General features: G+C 41.2%; 1 protein-coding gene across 10 annotated transcripts in view; it reads right to left on the bottom strand.

Moving 5' to 3' along the window:
- MEIS2 (Meis homeobox 2) overlaps positions 1-27,163 on the bottom strand; it is a 209,372-nt gene that overhangs the window by 128,002 nt on the left and 54,207 nt on the right. For all 10 annotated transcript variants that reach the window (XM_021098059.1, XM_021098046.1, XM_021098074.1 and 7 more), the window contains one exon: positions 16,358-16,503. In XM_021098059.1, coding sequence (XP_020953718.1) covers positions 16,358-16,503 — 146 coding nt within the window. The remainder of the gene's footprint in view (positions 1-16,357; positions 16,504-27,163) is intronic.

Here is a 27,163-nt window from a genome sequence, read left to right as displayed (position 1 = left end):
CAGGAACTAAAAGGACCCTCCAGATGACTCACAGGGATAAACACTGAGCGCCCCATGGAGAAAAGAAGAGCCTCAGGTTTGTGCCTGTGCATTATGGCCCTAAGGAGGGTAGGGGGAGTATGGGGAGGAGGGAAGGTGGCTGCACGCAGTGAAGGGCAGGACCCAACAACGGGTCCCCTCTTAGGTGCCGCCAGGTCCATTCCAATCGCTCACAGCATGGATTTCAACTATAATCCAAACAGAAGTGACAAAACCCAAAACCACAGGAGCAAACACTGGCTTTCAAGTGCTGTGGGAACAGAGACATTTGTTTAAGTAACCACTGTTTCAAAATTGCATACATAGTAACACCAAAATAAACAGCTTGCAATGCTGTTTATTTTAAGATCCACAATAGTAATGTAAAGTGTGGCATGCCCCAGATCCGGGGAGCTAGAACATAATTTACAGTTGTCGAGAGCCCTAGGAGGACTCAAGCACACGCCAGGACTGTCTACTTCCTGATTAGATAACAGTGAAGGTCAGAACGCATTGCTTTCTGTGAGGCAGAGAGCAAACAAGCCACCACAAAGACCCTGCTCCTCCTGCTCTCTGTGAATTATGAATCGCGTCCTGTGGAGCCTGGGGCTGGCCAAGTCCCCACTACAAAGCGCGTATTAATCACAGGTCCTAAGGAAGGGTCAAGAGCACAGCCTGACCAGCCAGGGAGGGAGCCAGGCCTGCCCCTCCCCGATCGAAACACCGAAGGAGGGAAAGAAAGACAGGGGAAAAAAGTCCTGAACATAATACAAGCTGGTTGGGGGCGCCGAAGCATACGTAAAACTGAACTCCAAGGAAAAGCAGCTAGATCAAACAAACCTTGAGCATGATCAAAATAAGAACTCAGTTTGTGGTTTCTTTTAGCCGAATGAGTAGTTGTCCCCACACCTTCTTTGCTGCAATCTGGGGAAACATTTTAGGGCTTGTTATGGTGGTTTCTCTACTCCAATCTTCCTCCATATCCTAGAGAGCTTTATAAGCCGAGGCCCTCATAGCCCAACTCTTGGCACTCTGGTCCTGTGTTTTTGTCTCCCCATCCTAAGTTAACTGACTCCCTTTGCCCTTTTCCTCACCTCTGTGTCACGGAATAAAAATAACGTTGATCTTTTCTACAAACATAGCTTCCATATCCTTGACTTTTTGAAACTGGAGTTTATCCTGAAAGATCACTAAGAAGCTCTGCTATGGTGTGAACTGTGTCCCCGCAAACTTCATATGTTGACCCCATTGTGATTGTATTTGAAGACAGGGCTTTTAGGACATAATTTAGGTTAAATGAGGTCATCAGGGTGGGGTCCTAATCTCATAGGATTGGCGGCCTTATAAGAAGAGGAAGTGAGAAAGATCTCTCTCTCTCTCTACACACACACACACACACACACACACACACACACACACACACACACACTACAGAAAGGCCATGCGAGGATGCATAAGAAGGCAGTTATTTGCAACCCAGAGAGAGAGCTCTCACCAGACACCCATGCTGCCAGCATCTTGATCTTGGATTCCCAGCCTCCAGAACTGTGAGAAAATATATTTCTGTTGTTTAAGCCTCCCCCACCCCTGCCCCGACCCTGTCTGTGGTATTTGTTACGGCAGACTGAACTAAGACATTCTTTTGCTAAAGCCACCCGTTTTCCCTCCTTCCAGTCCCTCTGGAATCTGTGAAGAGAAGTCAGACTGTTGTCTTTCCCTTTATCTCTCTCACTCCCTGCTCTCAGAGCCTAACCTAAAACTTTCCACCCACTCTTCTCATGAAGGTCACAGCATTTGCTGCTATTCCTCTCCACTGTGGTGAATAATGTGGACCTCTAAGCCACCTCTATTTTCCTCAAAGGTTTCTGTACCTGCTAGAATCTTCCTCACCCCCCTAACACTTGCCTCTACTTTAAAACTGTGATCATATGATTCAATATGCATATACTGGGAAGGCGGAGTTCCTGCCTTGGTGCAGCAGAAATGAATCCAACTAGGAACCATGAGGTTTCAGGTTCAATCCCTGGACTTGCTCAGTGGGTTAGGGATCTGGTGTTGCTGTGAACTGTGGTGCAGGTGGCAGACATGGCTGGATCTGGCGTTGCTGTGGCTCTGGCATAGGGTGGCAGCAACAGCAGCTCCAATTAGATTCCTAGCTTGGGAACCTCCATATGCCGTGGGTGTGGCCCTAAAAAGACAAAAAGAAAGAAAGAAAGAAAGAAAAAAAGAAAGCAAGAAAGAAAGATAGAAAGAAAGGAAGGAAGGAAGAAAGAAAGAAAGAAAGAAAGAAAGAAAGAAAGAAAGAAAGAAAGAAAGAAAGGCAGGCAGTAAAAACATTTCTAATGTTTTGCTTCTCTTATTTCAATGTCATCCATCTCTACTTCCCCAGCCCTGGATTTCATCAAGCAGAGATGCTACATTTCCAAGATCACAGACCTTAAAATGCTCTTCCCTGCTTCTCTGTTCTTCCTCTTAATATTCATTTGGACTAGCAACCTCCCAGTAGGCTTCCTGTATTCCCACTGTATTGTCACACTTTATTAGCCCTCTACCCAGCATGGCTCTTTACTAAAATAAAATGTATTGTCTTGTATCACAAACACAACACACATTTGATAGACAATGTAAAACATATGGATAATTATAAAGAAGAAAGTAAAAAAGTCACCTAGATGTCACCACCCAAAGATAAATCATGTTAACATTTTCATTTGTTGTTCTAGGCATATATCTTTAAATACTTTCTTTTATAAAACTGTGATCATATGATGCACACTGCCTTATCTGTTTTATTTCACCTGGTAAGATATTAAGAGATTTTCCATATCTCAAATATATATGTTTTTGAGAATATACATTTTCATGATTATGTAATATTCCACAATATTCCACTGTTATAATAGGATATTACAGAATATTCCAGGTTTTATTGTCATAAATAATATATTTATACACAATTGTGCTTTATTTTTACATAGGCTTCTTACTACTTCTCTATCATAAATGCCTAGAAACTAAATTATTGGATCAAAGGATAAGACCACAATGAGTAATACATATTATCAGTTTAAATTCCAGAAAGACTAAGTTACTATTTGTAGTCATTTTCAAGGTAGGTATCCAATATGAACAGTGAACACTAGTTTTTCTTTACTTCATAGAAAAAATATTTTCTTACTGATTTAAAAATTGATTCAGTTACTAATTACCTTGAACATTTTTTCAAATGCCTATTGGCCATTTGAATATCTTCTTTTGTGAATAGACCTATTCCTCTCTGCCTTTTTATTCACTGCATTTTATTTCCTTATTGATTTGAAGAACTTATTTATTAAGGTCACTAATCCTTTGCATGCTATATGATGCTGTCCATAGTTTTTACCAGTTTAATATTTGCCTTTATTTTATGGTGTTTTCTTGACATTCACAAACTCTTAATTTTTATTTTTGTTTAATTAAATCTATCAACATTTTTCTTGATGCTCTGAAGGGATTTCATTAAATAAAGGAAAGCGAAATAGTTAAATCTACTTCAAAAAACACTTAAACATGGGACTTATTTTATTTTGATGGAGAGTATTGATTGTTTTTTCAAAAACAGTTAAACCACTAACCAAAAAATATTTATTGAATTCTTTTTTTCCTCAATTGATTTGAAGTGAGGCCCTTAAAATTAATGCATATCTCCATATATTCATATTAATTTGTGTACTCTTATCTTGATCAAATGATCATTCTGCCTGTTTTACCCAGTGCCACTCCTGGTAGCTTTATAATCTATTTTAATAATACTCAGTGCAAGACCTCCTCTCTCATTTTTCTCTTGCAAAAAAATCTTGACTTTTCTTAACTGTTTCATTATTCAAATGAACCACAGAATCCTTTTTCAGTCACAATCCAAGGAAAGAATATCTCATGGGAATTTTGACTTACTCCATCAGCCATTTAAAGAATTCTCTAACTAAACCCCTCCCTCTCATTCAGGCTGTCAGTTCCAGGCTTAGGTTTTTCTTGTTGTCTGCTTTTATGCTCATGCTCCCAGGTACCTGAGCTCTGCCTAAGAAATCTACAATAAAGTGGAGCAGGTCCATTCCAGCCTGGCCCTCTTTGCTCCAGGCTGCCCTGAGGTGCCTTCCCACTTTGCCCTGGATGACACTCCACAGTTCCTCCTTCCTTCAGCCTTCTTCCTACTCTACAAACCGTGTCTGCCTCCTACCCAGTTCCTACCTATGTTTTGACCCCACCTTCATTGGCTTCTTCTTCTTGAACCTTGCATTATCCACTGTCATTCTCTTCAATGAATTCTCTTCATTCAAACACCGACCCCACCCCGACCCTACCCTGACCTTCACCCCCTACACTACATCTCAGTCCCTCTGTCCTGGATCCCTTCCCACAGCTGGCGCAACAGCTGATCCACCCATTCCACCCCTGCCAGTAAAGGGTGCCTCTCCCACCCATGGTCCTCTCTTCTTCCTTTGTGCCCTTCCAGCTTTGCCTGCTCACTCCTCAATCCTTGGACTTCAAAGCTAGACCCTGACTCCCAAGTGCCAAATCCACAGGTTTATTTTTAGTCAATACCATTGTCCTTGACCTTTCTGCAGAATCTACTTCCTCTACTTTGAAACTCCTTCTTTCTTCATATGATCTGATTACACTCCTACTGGTCTGATTTCTTTATCTCTGTTCATTACTTTCTCTCTTCTTCCCTTTAAATGCAGTTTTTCTTTAAAGTTTCTATTCTCAAATCCCCTCTCTCTGAGCTTGCTTCCTTCCTTACCTTTGCCATGGTTTCAAGCACTCCTTCTACAAAGAGCAGCCCAAACTCTCAAATTGCAGTCTCATCATTTCTAATGTCTGCAGAGGACCCCCCACCCAGATATCTGGCTTATGTGTCTAAACCTAAGGTCTCAATATACCTTACAAAGTTTTTCCCATTATTCTCCCACACCTAGTCTAGGCTTCAGCCAAAGAGAATTCTGTCTTAAGAGCTGTAGCATCCACAAATCTCTGAACATAGAATCAAATGCAGCCTGATTTAGCATCCAGGTTGAAACTATCTTCAAATAATAATGACAATAACCCTACTAGTCTCTGGCTGCAATGAGATAATTCTGTGTCTCTCAGAGGATTCCACCTTCTTTAGAGTGGGCCTTTGAGACTGCCATTTTAGAGATGTAAAGCTGCTCATCCTCGCCAGCTTGGCCAGGATGAAAAGCTGGTGAACTGATTAATTCTCAGGACAAAAGTTTACGGACAAAGAACAGAGATATCCAACTCTCCAAGGAGCTGATTCCAAAGCTGTAACAACACCAGAAGGAATGAGTTCATTGTGAGGTTAGTTTGCTATCATTTAGCCCCTTCTCTGAGGTGTGAGTTTGTGCAATTTCCTAAGTTACTTAGACTCATGCTACCAATAACACTAGGGCCACAGTATTAATGGTGCATAAGATCTTGTGCCCTTTTTCCTTGTGCATATCATGCTGACTGTAGGATTTCATCCTCATTCCACAACAGACTTAGGTCCAGAGAAACAAGTACAATATTTTTCTCTGAAGAGTGTTTCATCCATATCCAACCTCAAGTCTCATGGAGCTAAGACAGAACAAATTAATTACTTCAGTGCATTATATGAAAATTAAACAAGTTCGTGGCAGTGTTAACGAATGATAGAACATTCGGGTTGTTTTGTCAGTTTACATCCGGGTACTTTTATACGGCCATGTGCTCCTGCTACTTGTTAAGCGATTATACTAATCAAAGAAAAAAAAAAAAAAAAAAAAAAAAAAAAAAAAAAAAAAAAAAAAAAAAAAAAAAAAAAAAAAAAAAAAAAAAAAAAAAAAAAAAAACAACATTTTATACTTGCAGAGCATCCTGCTCTTTTCCAAGGGCTATTTCTAATCTCAGCTAACCCTCAAAACCACGAGATGAGAAAATCAGCACTTAGAAAATGAACTGACTTGCCCAAGATAACTCAGAGAGCAAAAGGCTGAGTTGAGACAAGGACGCTGGTCAAGTAACTTCAAATCGGTCCAACTCTGCTATCCCTGGTATATTTATATAGTTTTTGTTTGTTTGTTTGTTTGTTTGTTTTAGGGCTGTACCTGTGGCATATGGAAGTTACCAGGCTAGGGGTCGAATCAGAGCTACAACTGCCAACTTACACCACACCCACAGCAACGCGGGATCCTAGCCACGTCTTCGACCTACCTACACCACAGCTCATGGCAAGGCTAGATCCTTAACCCACTGAGTGAGGCCAGGGATCGAACCCGTATCCTCATGGATCCTAGTTGGGTTTGTTAACTGCTGAGCCACCAAGGGAATTCCTCTGTAGTCTTATAAACAGTAGGAATTTCTTTCTCCCTGCCCTCAAATGTTTGTTTGTTTTTTATAGAGCACAAAGAACTAACAGATTGTCCTCACTATCTAAAGGAAGGAAAACATCGATTTGTTTATGAATTCTAAACATTTTCATTGTCTCCTCCAATCACACCCAACCATAGATTCAGAAGGATTTAAGCATCCTCTTTCTATTTAACTGATTATATACACATTTCAAATCAGAAGAGGGGATGGACATTGACAAGAGAGTATAGGCATATAAGGACCAAAGAGAACTAAATCACACTTTCCTTTAAACTTGCTCCAAAAAAAGAAACGAACAAACAAAAAAGTCCTCAAACTGTCTTGAAAGGATTCCCAGACTGGTAACAAAGGTCATATTAAAAACTGATGCCTTTCCACGTGGTCATATTTGATTATCACTTAAGCGGTTCACCAGCAAACATAAAAGCTTCAGGATTAAGCAATAAGAGGGATCTTCATCAAGTGCCATCAAGTAATTGGTGGGATTTTTGCCATATGGGTCTTCAACTTAGTTTCCTAGAAAATGAGGCAAGAACTACACCGAGCTTCTGATTGACTAATAATGATCTCATATTGCCCATGTATTCTTACCATTTTTTTTTTTAAATTCACTGAGAGGCAGAGTTTAAAACAAGTGTAACAACTCACAAGCAGCCTGCAGGTATCTTGAAACATTTAAATGGAACCTGTAACTTTTCACCAAGGGAAAGAAAAGTAAGGCTGCTTTTAGAGAGAGTTCCAACATGTCACCAAACCTAGGGGGAATAACCCCGCCTTCTCATCTTCTTGTTTGATAAAAGCCTTTTTCTTTTGAAAGACTGGGATAGCACCACCCCCAGAACACTTGGGTTGTTGATTGTTGGCTTAGGACAGGGTCATACAAGGTGTTCCAGTGTAAGAAATAAGCCATTTTACAACGGTAGGATGACCAGAGCTATGGGGTTACCCTTTTTAAAATTTTTAGTAATGGAATCAACAGATATTTCAAAGTCAAAATTAATTCCAGAATACTCGTGAATGTAGGTGAACAATGCAAGAAGTCTAGATAGTTATAATATGGTAACTGGAGGATGAAAATGAAGAGCAGCATGATTTGGTGCTGGGATTAGAAAGTGGATCTCCATTATTCGGCTATGTTAGGCAAATCAGGTATCAGTAAACTGCAGGGCAGAGTGGTTGGAAGAGGGCTGATCACTGGCTCATGTTAATTGTCTATAATGCTCAGAATAACTACATTATATCCTCTTCATTTCTTGTCATCACAGACAAGAATCCCACAGATTTCCACAATAACAATCACTTGAGTTGTAATTCTTCTTTTTGTGGACAATCAAGTCAGAGTCAACAAATATTCATGTTATCTATTATAACCAAGAAGTAAAACCATAGTTTAAGAAAAATGATCTGCCATTATATTGTGACTTGACAACTTATCCACTATTAGATAAAAACAACTTAAATTAGTTCTGGCAGATTTGGGACTTAGCAGTTCAAAATATGAATAGCAAATGTAAAAGCATGAAAATGGCATTACTATTATGTTTTAAGAAGATAATACACCTTTAAAGAGTGCCAGTGATTACGCTGCATACTGTAAACAACGGCTGCCAATCAATTTAGAAAGTGGTACACAGCATGTCAAGGTAATATGGCAAATTCCACTCAACCAACTAATGTTTCCCACCAAGTCACTATTTCTTAACAGGAGCAGTCGGGCTCCCGTTCATATTATCTTTGCGCTTCATAATCTGTTTCAAATTGCAAAAACAGATGACAGCACTGAGAAGGCAGGGCATTTCCAGGAGTCCTCTGAAATCTGCACAATAACAGTCTCTAAAATCAAAATCAATCCTGAATCATAAGGTCACTTTACAACCCTATCCTGCAGCAAAGGTGAGGGACAGTGAGTGTTTTCAAAACCCAGGCAAAGTGGACTTTAATTCCCAACAACTCCCTCTCTATGGAACACACTTGCAAACTGTGGTCATGTGGAATGAAGAAATGGAAATTTTCTCTATGATCTGAATGAATATTCACGGGTTTCACTAAACAGCATTTAATGGCACTCTATTCTTGGAGTTTTTAAATAGCTGAATATTCAGATTTGCACATGCTTTCTATTTTCTTTTATTCAAGGGTCCTCAATTCTCCATCTCATTGAATTCTTTAACGTATTTTTAAACAATTATACTTAGAGTGATATTTTATGAAATTGGGTGCTAAACTTTGAGCTGATAATTATTTTAGTTTCTTTTTGATGGTAATTTAATAAGCATTTCATTCTTCAATTTTCTCCCTCAGTTACTTATTTTTAAAAATGTGTCTGTCAGCTAGCAGCTCATAATCTGGGAATTAATTTTCTAAGTCTAGCTTGGTCAAACTTCTTTTTAAACGAGATGGTCTGCTGTACTTTTGAAAGGCCTTACCAGATGTTTTTGCACTGGGGAACCCACATCTCATCCCCCCATGAAAGGCCACTGCCGCTGCTGCTGTCCTGGGGCCTTTACCTCAAAATCATTTGGTATGTGGACAAAGGCTGCTGAATCCCAAACACATCAGGCTTTCACATGCAGAAGCCCTCAGAAGCCAATTCTAAATGCCAAATTGAAACTACAAGTAAAAGGTTATGACACAGCAGCATGCTTTTTTTTCTTTTTCCCCCTTAAGAGAGACAAAGTAAATTTAGTGGCAATTTCATTCCTTCCACAGGAGTTCCTAGGATTCAACATAACATTAAATTTTTGGCCTGTCTCTTTAATTTGAGAAATTGTAAAAACCACGACAGATGGCACACAGAATTGACTTATGTCCTCTATTCTTTACTGAAGAAGGGAGTGCATGGAAACTTTGATAAAGGCAGAAGCCACAGTCTGCAGGTCGCTATTAAAATTATCTAGTGGCTCTTTGGACAGCTAAGATCAGAACGTTCTGGCTTTCTTTTTTCGACATTCTTTAAAACCAAGACGGTTATAGGCTGCCAGTGGTGATCACGGCCCTGACGTTCAGAACCCTCCTGTCCCAATAAGAACATGATGGATGTGCCATTAGCTTTGAACCTCGGCAACCTCTGAAATTACTACTCTTCCCACCCCAATCTCCCGCCCCCACCCCTCAAAATCATTATGAAATAGGAAGAACACTCAGGCTTACAGTTAATTGGAAACACTGCAAGAGAAGAGGAATGCTTAGGACAGCATGTCCACAGGAAAATAAATCACCCAGCATTGTTATTTAATGCATTGTGACATCATTTCCTGAAATTAAACAGAGATGACACCAATTCAGATGATCTCCAGTATAAGGTTCCATTCAAATAATTCACAGATGTTTTCTCCTGGCAGGCAGAAAAACAATGCAGAGGCTAAGGCTATGGGCAGCCTCACTCTGCTGCATGACTGCAGGAAGCTCTTTCTGCTGGTGGTTTTCAGCTGTGCACTCCGAATAGTCACTTCCACACAAGCGTCTCTCTGTCCATAAGCCCCACTTGTATTCCATGCACATCTGTATCTCTGAATGTGAGAAAGGCCATCTCTTATTGTGTAAGGCCAACATTTTATATTTGGTACTAATTTGGCCTTTAGCAACTGGTATTAACGTAGACTGATCTCAGAATCATCAGGGCACTAATTTCCAAGTAGAAATAATCAGTGTCCCCAAAATACTGATTCAGTGAACCATTCGAGGCCCTTGAAAAGATGTCCAATGATAGCCATGATCACAGTGTCTCCATGGATACCCCGACAGAAATGAACACGTGGTAACACTGGGGTAGAGAACAAGAACAAGGCGGACAGCCCTATGTCTCTCACCCATAGTGATTTCATGAGGTACCAGAGGTCTCAAGCTGCTGGAATCCCAAGCACACAGCCAACAACCCAAGTACTGATATTCCTGCAGCACCTAACAGTTTTCAAATGAACCATAACATCTAAGCCTCAGAGCAACCTAACCAGCTAAGCATAGCACATATTCAGTCTTTTCATTTTGTAGATATGGAGGTAGGTTCAGAGGTTGAAGAGCTTACCCAGGACCACAGAGCTCAAACCCAAGTCTGATTTTACTTCCAGGGACCCTTTAGAAAAACCTGCACCGTGCTGTCTCTCAGAAAGCCCAGACTCTGGTACTCTGAGCAAGCGGGGGACTCTAGATTCTGGTCTCGTACTAGAACTCTTATGGAGAAGGGGGCGACACCTCTATTAAAAGGAGGCCTTCTGAAATATTGCACAGCCAGTTTCTTCTCTACCTTCCACCCCATCGCAGGCAGCTCAGCAGGATGCTCCAGCACCACGTCTCTCTGATCACCCAGCACCACAGGGCAGCCATCCAATGTTTGCATGTCTCAAGAAGCAGGAGGTTAGACTATGTGCCCTTCTGCTGAGGGGTCTGTGGGACTTGTTCTTCAAAGCCAGCCTCTTTATTGCACACAGTCCCAGGAAAGAATGTGGTAATTTTGGTTGCCCAGTTCTACTGATCAAAATCTCCTGGTAGCCATACAACTAGATTAAAATATGGAGTATAGTTATAACATGTCCTTATTACAAGAGCCAGGGATGAAGCTGAAGGCATTACATTGTCTCATTTAATCCTTGTAACAACCCTACAAAGTTGGTTCTAAAAACTGCCCCCATTCTACAGATATGGAAAGTGAGGTACAGAGACCTCAATGCTCAAGATCCAAAATAACTGTGTTGCAGGTTCCAGGTCCTGTGCTCTTAATGTTGACACTGTATCACCTTATTGAGAAAAGAAAAGAAACTATCTAGGTCTAAACAAGATGAAGAGACCTACTTAAAAGGCAAAATAGTCTAGTCTCTTTCTCTCTTTGGTGTGTGTGTGGTGTGCACGCAAAAATATGTATACAGTACAATAAAAAAATATGAGATGGTCTTAATGAACTTGTTGGAGAAGAAAAATGTTTGTCTAATGTAACACAGAACTGAATTTACTCCTAACCTGGGTTCACTGTCTCTGTAGGTTGATATACTTTAAAATACATTTTTATTACTAAACAGAGACCTTTACAAAATCCCACAAAACAAGCTTTAATAGGCAAGGAGTGAAATCAGGGAGCACCTGACAAGTCGGCTTCATTCTGCTCCCTTACCACCAGAGAGGGGCAAAGCATTTTGCCACGAACAAAGGACAGAGTTTTTAGAACCTGCAGTTTCAAGAAGGCTGCATGATATTACATCACTTTAAAATTAATTTGTTTCTGATTCTGTACACATAGCTTTGAAAGAAGTCCCACATCCGCTAAGTGTGAGCTTTATCCCTCATGTTTTCAAAGGAGAAAAACTTCAGTCCGAAACTGGTATGAGCAAGTGGTGTCTTTGTGTGTGAGCACTTCCTGTTTTCATTCCAGGATCAAATATATTCTTTGCAGCACAACTAGGGGAGCTCTTGAAGGTGGCAAGTGGAGGTGCCTGAGAGCCTAATTGAGCACACTAAGGGCTTTTTGGTGTGGAGGAGTTTTTCATGGTTATGAATAAACCGTCAGCCTGGGTATTATTTCTTGCTGTTTCTTTCTTTAACTATCTTTGAAGTTAAGAAAAACAGTTGTAATGGCAGGCTTATTTTTATGATATCATAATCTCCATGTGTTAGTGAAAAGAATATACTTCCCTAGGATTTCCCTAAGTTTTTTTTTTTTTTTTTTTTTTTTGCCATTGGGTACTTTCCAGCAAAAGCACATACATTCCAACAGATTCTTCAATTTTCACTAGATTTCTTAGTCTGAGAAGCCAGGCAGAGCTGTCCACTGATAGAAGCCAGGTTAATAGTATACATGACGTTTTTGCTAGTTGAATTTCTAAAAAAAAAATTTTCTATGGATTTATTTCCCAAAAATTATTGTGAGGCTTTAAACATTTCTATGGATTTATTTCCTGAAAATTATTGTGATGTTGAAAGGACATTTTGGAGAGCAGTAGCTAGAAACTAGAAACTAATTATTGAGCTTCAGACTAAGTGTTAATGCAGAATATAGAAATGCCTCAATTCATCAGATAGTTTGGTTAAAAAAACCCAAAATGCCACTGTGGATTTAGTTTAAGTCTTTTCCTCAATGTCATCGATTAGCTGTGAGTTTATCACCCTTTCCCCTAAAGCTGATGGTACACAGGAATTTGGGAGATTGTTTTAACTGTTACAGTTATAGTGGAACTTGTTCTTCCAATAAAACTGAAGGTTAATGATTTTTGTCATATTGAGACTAGACTTAACAATTGCTACAGTTGGCCTTTGTTGAGGTGGGGTTCTTTTTTCTCTGGGCCTTTTGAGGTATTCAGAATAGGTGACAATAGCTTGCAGTTGAGAACATATGTAGAGAGACCCCTGTGGCTTATTGGAAAAAGTTGCTCCATGCTGGTTGGGTGTTTGGGAAAAAAAAAAAAAATACAACCAGAGTTCTTTTATGTTCTGCTAGTTAATGAATGCATGAATGTCAAAATGGGCCAATGGCCCATTCAGGGGGCAAAGCCTCAGCAGCCCCCTTCTTTAAGAACACATCCTGAGATGCAAAATACATTTGCTTAACAAATTAAAATAATGAGATAATTCAATTAGCTTCTTTTTAAAAAAAGAAAGAAAAAAGGGTACATCAGGGGATTATTGTAATACAAGAACAGGTCATACTGCACAAAAGGGAACAAACCAGTTTGAAATAATGTTAAAGAGACTAGTAATGGAGGAATGCACACTGAATCATGCACTTGTAAAGAAATTTACATGAAATAATAATTTAGACTACATCTATTTTCAGTGAGCTAGAGCCAACATTTCACTTTGAAAGTTGAAATTAATTAAATGACAGAAAAATATAGTGGGGCATCTCTGTTTCCAAGGACTTCCTCATGCCTGTTAGTGCATGTAAGAAAAGGGGTCTAAATTAACATGTCGCTAGTTAGGGATCTCTATTCTTGGTTTCTGCACTCAGAATGACAGTCGAGTAAATCTTTCTGCTCATTAAAGATGGGAAAGTAGAAGTTTTACAGGACCATCCTCATCAAAGTTACTGAACCTCTTCTCTGCAGTTGGGGTGACATCGGGGATAAAGATGGAAGAGGTTTTCAAAGAGAAAGCCGGGGAAAATTTCCTTACATCTATGGGAGGTGCAGAAAAGGCAGGGGGTGGGGAGCAGAGAGGATTGAGAGACACAGCCAGTGAAGGAGAGTAATGAAGGAGACATGTTGTGGAAGAAGGTCATGGGGAGGAGAAAAATAAAGCCCTTAATGGAACATCTAAAGGAAGGGGAGGACTGTGAGGAGAAGATGACCAGGAAGCTGGGACAGAGCAGTGCCCAGATCAACTGTTCCCGTGTGGAACCAAAACACGTGAGCTCGGGAAAGGAGCCTGCAACATGTAGTTCCCTTAGAAAAATGGGGAAATGGGAGGTCAAGAGAACTTAATGGACTTAACCGAGGTTCTGTCAGGACACAGGGAAACCGAACTCGAAGTGCTGGTTTCCCAACTCCCCTGGCCAGGCTATTTGAATCTTCTCTCCCCACTCCATGAACAGGCGTTAATTAAAATTTTCGGTTGGACAGAGAATTTTGCACAAAGCCTCATGCATGTTTATCTAAGTGAAAGCACCCTTGGGCCGGGGAGAAGGTACCTAGTACCTAGGGCATAGCACAGCCACAACGAGTGCCTAGGAATCACCGGCCACGCACAACTTCTTGTAGTATCCATGGTGCATGGTGGGTTCCATCCAGGATAGGGAGGTGGGAGGTGAGGTCTGGCAGGGCTCTGGACACTCCAAGGGAGACTCAAGGCCTAGAATACCCTGGTGGTGAAGGACAAAGTTGGCTGAGAGAGAGAAAGAGAAGAAAGCCTTCTCCACTTGGAAAGGTTGCGCGAGCAGGAAACTTTTAAAAACAAGTGAAGCAAAGAGCCCTTTGCGTCTTCCTATTTGCCCCCCATCCCTTTGGCGCTGAGAGTTTTGAGGGCGGAGGTTGTGAGATGGATATGCAATGGTTAAAGGGGATCATAGCTTGAGCAAAGTCATCCTAACGTTGGAGAAAAAGCACAGGGTTGGGGACCAGGAAGGCTTAGGTTCTGGTGGCAGCTGGACCTCCAGCCAATCACTTCCCTTTTTGGGTCTGAGTTTCCTGGTTTGCAAACAAAGCAGCTGAACTAAGATTCTGTTGTTCTCTGCCGTTGGTTTAGATGACTGAGGGGGTGAAAATACACAGAGACGTTTGCTGGGCCTGCAATTGCTCAAGTCTTTATTTTCCACCAAGGAAAGCCGACCATGAAGGAAGACAGAGGGAGGAAACCCGACAGGTGAGCTGGTGGGAAGAAGGCGGTTTGCCTGCCATCCACCGGCCCCTACCCTGCCTTTCTTACTTGCTACTCTAACCAAACAAACCTTCAGTTAAAAATGAGAAACCCCTCCCCTCACACTCATTCGACTTCCAAATTAAAAACATTTTACAGGTTAGTAAATCTCCAGCTGAGGTGATGTAGCAAAGAACAGCTGTGAAGTAATTTTGATAATGATGAGAATAATAACCACATGGCAAGGTTCAGGGCTTTGCTGTTGCAGCTTCAGTGCTCCTGAATAGATAAAAGTGATTAAATACTCCTGATTATCCCTGACCAATATGTAATGGATTTACAGCCCTTTCAATTAGTCAGTATTTGCTTAGGACTCATTATTTTGTCTTTGGTTAAGTAATCAGCCCAGAGACTGCATGTTCTGTCTAATTCCTCTGAGCCCAGTCAGTACGGGGCCCTGACCTTTGAAATGGCCATAGCTGCAAGGCAAGAATAACCACTGCCACGGCAGCCTCGTTGGTTCTCCCAGCTAATCCTGACACCACAGGCCAGATCGATACACCTTAGTTTGCTACTAATGTCCTTACATCAAAATGGCCGATTTAGGAATGTGAATCTATCATTTTGCCCTCCCCACCGCTGCTCCACCCCTTGCCCTTTGTATCTCTGCGAGAAGAGCAGATCAGCAGCCACTGCCATAAATAAAAGTGGAACCTTGTCCTGGACCCATGACACTGTAACTAATGTCATTCAGTATGGCAACCCACAAGTTGGATAATCAAAGACCTCGGCTTTCAATGTGCTCCTCGATTTTTAAGCATTAGCCTAAACAGAATGGCCTGAAAACAATATTATAGCAAGAAACAGCCTCTGACATCTTTCCCCTTGCCCCAGAATTTCCAAATGAACAGGAAATATGAGTGCTAGTTCCTCTGTAAACACATATTGTACTTTTTTTTGTCACAAGAGTCTTAGAGTCAACGGTATATATAATGACACATAAAACCGACTGCAAACAAGAGGATAAACTATTACTTTTAAAATGTGGCACGTAGTTGATCTCTTCCCAGAAGTGCACAGGATTTGCTCATAAGATAATGGACTTGAACTGATACAAAAGAACCTTTAATCTCTACCTTAGAAACAAAGGCATTACAGCATCTATAACCCTTCTGCATTTGTCATATAAACACGAGACATGTTTGCAAGCTGCTTCAGTGATTAGAGTTGCACCTGATAACCATGAGCTTGGACGTGCACGTGGCAAGGTGCTTTTTTTTTTTTTTTTTTTTTTGCTGCCTAGAGGAGATGCTTTCATTAAGAGTGTAATCAGCCACATTTTCAGAGTCACTAGCTTCTTACAGCCATTCCCCTTGGTGGCAGCTGCATTATCTGAAGTCTCTCTCTTACCTTTTAGCATAAATAACACATTTACTTATATATACCATTTGGGGCCCTAGACCATTTGGAATAAAGTCCATTTTTGACCTATAGAAACAAACACTTCTCCTTTCTACAGGATGCTCTTTGGGTGGTGATAGGTGGGCAAAGCTTAACTGCTCCGTTAGCCATCGGATTTCAAGAAAGGGAAAACAGGTACCTTATTTTCAAAAAGGGTCTGGATGAGCTCATCTAATTTGCTAGGAGAAGGCAAAACCCACAAAACTTATTTTTCTCTTTCATCTTGACTTACTGTGAGATGCTGGAAGAGCCATGCTCTCATGATATTTGTTGCTACTTTGGGGAAAATGCCTCTTTTCTTCTGGCGTTTTTTGTCCTTGTCTGGATCATCATCGTCACCTGTGCCAGGTGAAGCTACACTGTTGTCTAAACCATCCCCTAGTAGAAAGAAACGAAAATACATTAGAGACAACACAGAAAGGGTGCCAACAACAACGAGCAGCTAATGATGAGCTCAGCTCAGCTTGTTGAAAGAAATCCATTAAGCGGGTATATTCTCTTTCATTAAAGTATAATTGGAGACACAAATATGTAAAAGACAAAATTAAACCAGGCCTCTTCAAATGTTAATTTTGTGTGTCTCACACTCGCCCATATCATTAATTCAATTATAATTGTGCTCTTGACACAGTGTAGTAGCTCTTTGTCAATTATGGAATCCAATGTGGGAAAACCGCCATCAGAAAACCCATTCGGTGAAAACACATCTCCATGCCCAGAGTGAGCACATACTGTAGGGTAATCAAGTTAAATGTTCTGTAGTCTATATATTCTAGGCTGCCTGCATAGGTGACAGTAACTGTGTCACTGTTCATTGCACATAACACACTGCCTGCTCAGCCCCGCCTAGGACTGTCACCCCCTAAGCACGCACATTCACACACTCCTCAGATGACCCTGGACTCAGCAACTGAAAGACATGAAAACTTTTAGCTCTCTGCACTACTGATCATTATCATTAAAAAAAAAAAAAAGATGCACATCAAGGTAGGGTGCTCACTTAGTCAGAAGTTTCTATCAACATCTTTCTCTTCTGTGCTTTTCTCTGGCATTAATTGTGCATTAGCAAAAATCATTTACTTTTAACAGTCATAGTTATTTTTTCTTGCCCTCCAGCAAAAATGCCTTGAAAGCCTGCCTGGAGGGCATCTAAATTATGTATCTGAAAAACTCTTCTGGCAAGGCATTGCAGGACCCCTACTTTCTTAAAATTCATACGAGCACGTCTTCCTGTTTTTGGGAAGGCATCAATCAAGAGGAGCAATATATGCCATATCCCTACATTAATATTTGAACTAATAACTTTAAAAAAAGGAAAGAAACAAGATCCGACTTGTGGCATAATCAAATGCAAAATAAATGAAGAATACGGGGACAGCACTGGGGCTTTAGAGATGGCTGTGTTTTCCTTGCACATCATTAGCCTGGAGCCACACAAAAGAGGAAAACAGAGAAGTGGAGAGTTTATGCTCCCTGCTGGTGTTTAAGAAGCCAGGGTCCTGGAAGGACATCTGGGAATTGCGCTGAGATGGGGGTTTTTGTAATTTAAGAATAGACATTCATTAGCAGTAAATGCCATAAATCCCATGCTAAGTAAAAACCTTGTCCAAGAAAGCCTAAAACAATAAACTCTGTGCTCAATGTAGCCTGAGTGAGCCGTTCTGCAGCTTCCCGGGGAATGTTATAGATCCACCAGCCCCTTCCCACACCCGCTGCCACCTCTAGGATGGGGCGGCCCCCGAGACATCCTGCCCTGGGCCCCTTGCCTTCGAACCTGTCCTGTCTGCTTGGCGGGCTCCCCTGTACCTGTCCTTTTCCTCTAGCACTGCAAACCCCCTCAACCTTCTTTGACCAGAGAAGCAGAAAAGCCACAGCAAAGAGCTGGCAGATTAATTTTATTGACATTTCCATTTTCACTGCAATGTGATACCCTCCATCACATGGAAGAGATGACCCTCACTATTTACAGACTGACAGGCCACTTCATTACAACCACCCTGCCCCAAGGCAAAGCAGCTCCCTTCCATCTGCCCAAACACTAGAGCATGACCCCGAAGTTGCTGTTCTCTTTTTCTCTGCCGTCTGTTATGATTAAAAAAAAAAAAAAAGAGGGAGTCCAAAGCACCCCCAGTAGTCAAAGAACTAATCAGAGTACAGGGAAACAAAAGGCATTTGACTTCTGAATCCTGGCTAGACTGAGTCTGATCTTCATCTGTTTACCCTCCCTGCACACCCATGTACACTAGGGGGTTACTTGCACAAGGACACACACACACACACACACACACACAAGCTCCAGCAGGGACACGCGTACGCACTTTCCACCATGCCAAGGAACTGCTGCAAGGCAAATTCTCACCCACACTAATGGCTTCTGACTGCTCCTTGGCAACCCTAGCATTTTAACCTGGGTGGATGTGCTCTCCAAAATCCAGACACTGGAGCACTCTCATCAGCTGTTCATGTGACACAGATGGAGAGTGGCTATTAGGAGCCAGGCAGTGGGCCTTGGGGATCTGAGGTGCTGTTCTGTAGCCTGAGGCGATTTTGAAAAGCAGTACCCGGAGATGAGGAAAAAAAAAAAAACACACTGCAAGTGCAAGTTTGAAGTCAGTCAGTCTGTCTGTCGACCTACCATGGATAAAGATATCTTTGTCTCTGGATGGAAAAATCTATGTGGGCTATCTGGATGTACATTTCAGATAATGTATGTACGGAATGGCTCTTCCTTCAATGTCTTCCAAATATAAAAACACACACTGTAAACAATGCCTGTGTGTATATATTTCTTCCTAAGCACATATGGTTTCTGTGTATATGTTTAAGCTGAAATTGTCAGGATTTTGTTAAAATCTCATTTAGCTCTTCTTGATATATTTTTTGAATATACTTATTTCAAAAGATTAATGGCTTAATTGAAGTTCAACCAAAAAAGGCATTTGCCTTTTTAACCCAATCAATGACCTTAAAAACGAATGTTTCCACAGTGCATTTTCTCTTGCTTAAAAGCAAAGAGGGCTGGTAGCACCTTCAAACTATATGATTCCCTATATTTAGCTCAAGAAAAAAAAAAAAAAAACATAGCTGGATTGAGCATCCTTTGATGACTGACTTAAACTGGAGAAGACCGGAGCATTACATGAATTTTAATATAAAGCAGTCCATTTTATATAAATGTTGTAAAATATGTGAATTTGGATCCAGAGTAACAAATAATTGTGAAAAAAAATGTGCCTATTATTATAATAACTGGATACTAGACATTAGACTTTTAAATTAATATTACTGCTTATACCTCTATAAAGATAGGAATTTTCTTCTTCAAACACACAGTACACTTGTTTTTTTTTTTAACCCCAGTGGATGGTGAACCACCTACAGCACAGAGGACAAACAACAGCAGGAAGAAAAAAGTTAAAAGGTAATTGTGTGATCTGCAACCAAAAACAAAATCATGCAGGTGATGCAGGAGTTAAGTAACTCTTAAAGTGGATATTGTTTTCTTGTTTTAGGGGTGTGTGTATTGGAGGGTTGGTGATCCTTGGCATCTGTGCTGAAAAGGGTGTTCACCGGAACAGATGTGTCAAAGGAAGTACAGGAGATGATGGCATACGTCTCAACATCCAAGTTAGGACTCAAAAGTGTGAATCCTTGGGGCAGGAATTGTGTCTTGTTTATCTTTGTATCTTGTGAGCACACCTCCCTGTCTGAGCTGGAGCAGACACCTAGTGACCATCTGCTGGGTGAGTAAAGGGCTGAACTTGTCAAAGAGTTTGTTCTCTTTGACAGTCCCAAACGGGCGCATGGTATGGAAAGGGCACATACTCACTTCATTTTACTTTTTTTTTTTTTTTTTTTTTAAGGGCCACACATGTAGCATATGGAAGTTCCCAGGCTAGGGGTCAAATCAGAGCTGTATCCACCAGCCTATGCCACAGCCACAGCCACAGCAACATGGGATCCGAGCCACATCTTCAGCCTACAATGCAGCTTGTAGCAATGCTGGATCCTTAACACACTGAGTGCGGCCAGGAATCGAACTGAGTCTTCATGGATACTAGTGTGGTTCATAACCTGCTGAGCCACAATAGGAACTCTGCATGTAGTCACTTCTAAACATGTCAGGAAAGGTGCTTCTTTGAAGAACCCAGTACTCACTTAAGTCTTTTGGAAAGGCTGGCCCACTGGCCATTCCACCAGCATTGCTACCTCCGATGAGGAAAAATGAAATAAAGAACTACTGGGCATGTTTCTTTTAAAAGGTTAACCCCTTGACTAAAGGCCCAGTCTAAGTTTGGGGCAAAGATACTCAAAATAGCTGTGTGTTACTGAACATACTATGTGTGACCATGGAAAAGAGATCCTCAAGGCCTGTGGATAGATAGCTTTGAAGTGGATTCAATTATCAGGGGAGATTGTTAAAAACACAGGTCCCCAGGCCTCGGCCCAGACTTACTGAATCAAAATATCCTAGGGCAGGAATGAGGAATTTGTATCTTTAACAAGTTCCTTGGGTTTGCTTATGCAATCAGCCAAGCACTGGTTCTTAAATTGGCTTTTGGAAGCCACCGAACTAGATGACCTTCTAATTTGAGATAAGATGCAACCTCAGGAACAGGGAGATAGTTAAAATTCTATTCTACTGCCATGGCTTAGTGGTCATGGTGAGCAACTCCAGTGTGACCCGCGCCTCTTTCACTGTGGGAAAGCCATGGTACTGACTTAGGAGCTAACGCAAGGTCGCTCCACCTTGTTTTCTGGTGGTGAGGGTTAAACAGGAAGGAAGAAGCTTGCTCTCAAAATGCAGACCAGCATCCTTAGCACTGGCAAAGAAATTGTGAGAAATGCAAAGTCTTAGACCCACCCAAGAGCCCCCTGTTATCTGAATCTCCATGGATGGGGCCAGACAAACTGTGACTAAGCACTCAGGTGACTCTGATGACACTCAAGTTTGAGAAGCACTGCTGGAGGGCAAAAAGACTCTCCCCTTTGTGCTACCCCTGGCACTGGTTGTCTGAAAGCCTGAACCTAATCTCTGGGGTCTCCTTCCATTTTGAGACTCTAGGGTATTTTGAGAGCATCTCTGGCTGGATTTACATTCAGGCTCTGCAGGAAGTTACACATACTTTCTGTAGCTGAGCACACTCTGCTCAGAGCAGGGCCCCACCTGGGAAAGCAGCCCTGGTCTACACCTACCTAGAAGAACAATACTGAGGGAGTGCAGGAGCAGGAAGTTAATCCTGGGGTACCGCAGGTCTCCAGGTGTAGGCAAAATTCATATTTCTCACTGTGTAGCTGGTGAATCAAGGAAGATATGGGCACATGATGAGAGGATCCACAGATGGTTCTAAAGTATAAATCCCCAATCCATAAACTTCTTGGCCATCAAAACTACCTAGGCATAAGGACACCAAATCCTTTCACTGACATATTTTCTTACTCCATTTTGCCAAACATCTGTCTATATTGTAGACATCAATGGTTTGGCTTGGAATAAAGAAATGATACAAACAGTGATGCTGCACTATGATAAGTCCAATGGCATCAGGATGTGGCCTCCTTGCCTATCAGAAATGCAGTGCCCGGAGTTCCCGTCGTGGCGCAGTGGTTACCGAATCCGACTAGGAACCATGAGGTTGCGGGTTCCGTCCCTGCCCTTGCTCAGTGGGTTAACGATCCGGCGTTGCCGTGAGCTGTGGTGTAGGTTGCAGACGCGGGTTGGATCCTGCGTTGCTGTGGCTCTGGCGTAGGCCGGTGGCTACAGCTCCGATTCAACCCCTAGCCTGGGAACCTCCATATGCCGCGGGAGCGGCCCAAGAAATAGCAACAACGACAAAAAGACAAAAAAAAAGAAAAAAAAAAAAAAAAAAAAAGAAATGCAGTGCTGGAGTTCCCACTGTGGTGCAGTGGGTTAAGAATCATACTGCAGTGGCTGGGGCACTAAGGAGGCACAGGTTAGATCCCCGGCCTGGTGCAGTGGGATAAAGGATCTGGCGATGCCACAGCTGCAGCATAGGTTGCAGCTGTTACTCAGATTCAATCCCTGGCCCAGGAACCCCCATTTGCTGTGGGTGTGGGCATAATTTTTTTTTTTTTTTTTGAAAGGAAGTGCAGTGTGCCAACCAAAAGCGGCTTAGTCCATCTTTTCTTCCTATTCTATCATCCCGCACCACTGGAAAAAAAAAAAATAGCCCAGACATTTACCAGTGAAGAAACTGAGGCCAAGAGATTACAGCCTTACCTGACTCCACAGCAACATGCAATCAAGGATAAACTGGAGTCCAGCTAACTCCAAGTCCAGTGTTACTACCACTGGTATTCTCACATTAATATTGTAAGTTATTTTCCACTTTTCAAAGCATTACCTCACTTGAATTCTGTTATCAAACAAAGCTTGATCCCACAGGTAAAGGTCTAAGTGCAGAGGGGAGATTAGATCTAGGGCCCAGGGGTTGGGACTGAGCTAGAACTGGTCCAGGCCAGCCCAGGCCCAAACAGAAATGTACAAACTTTACTCCCATGAGTAAGCCAGTGCCTCTAAAGGCTTTGGATATTCTCAGTATAGCAAGAGTCTTTGAAACTCAGGATTTTTTATAATGGGCTTATTGTGGTCCAAGCAGAAGCCCTTATATGGATAGCACCAGACTGGACTTCAGAGCTCAGATACGCTGCAGTTTGAGAACCTATTGTCCTTACAGTTAGGATCTCCTGGGCTGTGATGCCATCTCTGTGTAACTATTAACCACTTCACAGATCCATGCCTAGAGGAACATATTCTTCTGCCTCAAAGTCATTTCCTAAAAGATAGAATAAGGCTTCTCTGACATTTGGCATCCTGAAAAATAGCAAACATCTGAAACTGACCTGTCAGTATTGTATCTTCAGTGAAATATTAGGACCAATGAACACATATTTTGGTCAATTGATTTTCTATTTCTTTTGAGTAAGTGGTTGTTATGTTACTTAATCCTCACTTCTCCCAGTTTTGGACCAAGTTTAATAGTTAAATATATTCATATATGATTAATGCTATAAAAAAGAATGCTGTCTCATCTGAAAGAATACAGGTTTTTTCTTCTTTTTTTTCGATAAACAGAAATTCACTGCATTCGTTACCATTTTTTTGGGCATCCCTGCGACATGCAAAAGGCCCAGGAACAGGGATCAAACCCGCACCACAGCAGTGACTGGAACCACAGCAATGACAATGCCGCATCTTTAACCCACTAAGCCACCAGAAACTCCCCATTATAGTTTTTTATTTTGTGCAGTGTAAATTCACTAATTTAAGACAGATAGACAGATAGATACACATCTTCCAAACTACTTCTAGGAGTTGGGTATATTCATGAATATATAAATATTTATATGTCTGATTATAAACCTCAAGCAAACTAAATAAAAAAGAATTTGCTAATTTATACATAAGTATCCAAATATATTTGTAGATGAACTGCATATTTTTGCCTACTGTCATATATACTCATACATACAGATACATATACAAGTTTATAAAATTCTTAAATCTTTGTATTTAATGTTAAATAGGGTATTTTCTTTTCTACATCATTTCTCTCTCTCTAGAATACAGGCTCCTCCTCTTTTTATTGATACTGTTGTCACTTTCATTATCTTACTTATCACAAGTAACTTTCATTGGGCACTTGAAATGTTCCAAATAACTACTACTATTATCAACTCCATTTTGCGGATAAGAAAACTGAGACTCAGGAGTTTCTGTTGTGGCACAGTAGAAACGAATCCAACTAGTATCCATGAGGATGTGGGTTTGTACCCTTGCCTCACTCAGTGGAGCTAAGAATCCAGCGTTGCTGTGAGCTGTGGTGTAAGTCGAAGACATGGCTCGGGTTCCAAGTTGCTGTGGCTGTGGTGGAGGTTGGCAGCTATAGCTCTGATTTGACACCTAGCCTAGGAACTTCCACATGCCATGGGTGCAGACCTAAAAAGAAAAAAGAAAAGAAAAAAAAAAGAAAAAGAAAAAGAAAACTGAGACTCAATGGAATTAAGTAACTTGTCAGGAAGGGGCAGAGTGGTGCTTTCCCTTAAAGCTCATGATCACATCCTCTATCCTTTCCCTCAAGATGGCTAGGAAAACAAGAGGTGAAAAGTGAAGCGAGATTCTGGATTAGCCCTCACTGCTCAAGAAACAGTCTCCAAGAGTGAGGTCTTATATATTCACATTTGTGAACTAAAGAGATAGTGGGTGACAGCACATTTAAAAGTAAATATTAACCAAGAAATGAATAGGGGCATATTTTACACAGTTAAATCCATTATCTATAAGATTATTATTGTTCCTTGTGGGTCTAAAGTTCAAATTAAATATGATTTTGACATAGGTGTACCTGTTTAATTTTAAAGATTTTTCTGAATTGGGACTTTTCAAGATTCCATTCTTTTAGTCCAGTGCCTTGGCCTAAAATGCCCTTTCTCATTTTTTCACACCCATTCTCCTTTGCACGAACTCCTATTCAAACTTCAAAACCCAGTGGAAAAGGAAATTCCTTTGTAAAGCTTTCCCTAATATCTATTATCAGAGTTGGTATCCTATGCTTTCTATTTCTACAACAGTTCACTCTAGCCTCTGTTATATTTACTTTCCCATTTTGCAATTTATCTGTTTACTAATTTGTCTGTCCTGCTTGACCATGAGTTACTTCTAGGCAAAAGCCATGTCTTATTTCTGATTCCCAAGCCCTGACACAGAGTAAACAAATGTTAGTGGGTTCGACAAATGGGTAGCAAGAGCCTTGAGACCTATTATTAGGCCCCTATGAGAATGTAACCTGCTTTGAAGAAAGTGTCTATGAAGAGAGTCCTTGGCTTTGGTAACCTGTTCTATCAGCCATGCCGCCTCGGGCTCCCTCACTCCACTCTCCCTGCCCTAGGGACATGGGGTGTAAGTATCACACCTAGTGTTTTCTGCTCACATACATGTATGGCTTTCCTCTAAGATGGTCCTTACATGTCTGGGACACATGTCATGCAGTGTTTTGAAAATGTGCTCCATCTCTCAAACCTGCCCTAAGAAAACCAATGCAGAAGAGAGAGTGCTGGCCAAGAGCAACTGCCCGTTGCCTGTTCAGACTACTGGAAAAATTACAGTTAAAAATGAAGTCTCCTGAAGCCAGAAAACTGCAATACACAGCTCTTAGGGAACTCATCTTCTGTCATCATGTCTTCATGGGTTTTTTCCCTCTTAATACGTTACTTTGAAAACAGGATTAAAATGTACTAAGAGTCAAAAGATATTTTCTTTCAGGGACTACCTTCCAGGAATTTCATTTAGGATATCCCACTGAGAAACCTGAATCAGGGTTTCCAATAAGAATTGGGGGAAAAAAAAAAAAAAAAAAAAAAAAAAAAAGCAGCAGTTCTGTGTTAGATTCTAGCCTTATAAAATTTACTTTCCAAGAACCATCCTCAAAGTAAATCTCTTTCTACAAGCAATTTACCTTTTTTTCACATCAGATGAGGTTATAGGAGGGGGAAGCTGCAGACCCAGAAATGTGGGGAGGGGGAGGGGCCAGCAGTGAGACCTGCTAATTACTGATCTCTTTTACTCTCCTGCTGTGCTTAACTGTCTGGACACGTTAAAGTGAAATTTTTCTGTGATTTTTCAAGTGACTAGTTCATGGCCCACTAGCACGGAGGGAAGCAGAAGAGGTGAAACGCTTTCGTTTACATGCAACATTTACTAACTGTGTGGGTTTTCCGACATTAAAGAGAGGACAGTGACCCAGGCCACCTTTTTCACACTCAAAAGAGCACTGAAAAAACAAGTCTTCATCGGCTTACCTCAGGCTTCCCTGGTCCTGAACACCCTCCCCCCGGGGTAGGAGCAGAAAGGGAAAAAAAGAGGGGATTTTATGCTCCTTTCTCTTCAACTTTTCAGGCGGTATAAGTAGCATTTAGCAAATTCAGCCCCAAATGGCTCCAAATGCTTGGAGCTGTAGGGGCTCATTCTTTGTTCCCCTCCCTCTATTTACACAGGATTTACACAGGCTCTCCACTGAAGAGACCGAAAGCACTTCCATTCTCAACGGCTTGGCTGGACTGTGGCCCCGGCCCCTGGCCTTGGGCCTGCGCTGGGGGCTTCCTGCCACCTGGAGCAGGCGACAAACTGCTTCCCACCTGAGTGATCCTGAGACCACCTGGCCTGTGCAGGCCTCTGCAAATCTCAGGCCGGCCAAGATGAGCTAACCTTCCAGGAGAGACACGGAAACCCAGCCAAGGCTGTGCAAGTAAATGTCTGTCCAGAGACAAACAACATGCACTTTAAAATATGCAGCTATATGATATAATGGAAAGTGGTGGGTGAAAAAAAAAAATTTCAGACTGCAGCTTGGATGAAAACCACTTCACCCACTGGTTGGAAAAATAAAGTGTAAAAACAGACAGATGGACACATATGTAAATGTGGCAGTGTTTTAGGCTTTAGCTGGCAACGTGAGTGTCGTAGTATAGTTTTACACGCCTGTATTTTCCATATCATGTTGAATCCTGTTAACTGTTGAACAGAAACATCCTCATACTGGTCCTTGACCAAATCAGTCCCCTCAATTTACCCGTCGGGAGCCATAAAATGGCTTTGTTTATTGACTGGAACCCTCTAATCCTTTATAGCAGAAGTGAACAAAAGCTTCCAAATTCTTAGCTTGTGCTTCACTGAAGCTGGTGACTCTCATAATTATATTTCTATATAATTTATTTACTTTATATATCTATAAATTGTATACTATATTTTTATACTATGTATTATAATACATTATCATGTTTTACATATTTATATAATATAAACATTATATAATATACTTATATATTTATATACAATATATTTATATAATTTATTTCATGTTTTATATATACAGTTGAAATTTCACTTAAAATTTTTAAATATATCAATAAAGAGTATCTATTCTCCAAGCCTTCCACAGAATTCTCTAAAGGATAGCGACTGAACCCAGTAGAAAAATAAACTCTTTTTCTTCTATAATGCAGCACACATTGCTTAATC

Source organism: Sus scrofa, chromosome 1 (genome assembly GCF_000003025.6).
Source record: "Sus scrofa isolate TJ Tabasco breed Duroc chromosome 1, Sscrofa11.1, whole genome shotgun sequence".
Classification (NCBI taxonomy): domain Eukaryota; kingdom Metazoa; phylum Chordata; class Mammalia; order Artiodactyla; family Suidae; genus Sus; species Sus scrofa.
This window is presented reverse-complemented; position numbering and strand designations above follow the sequence as displayed.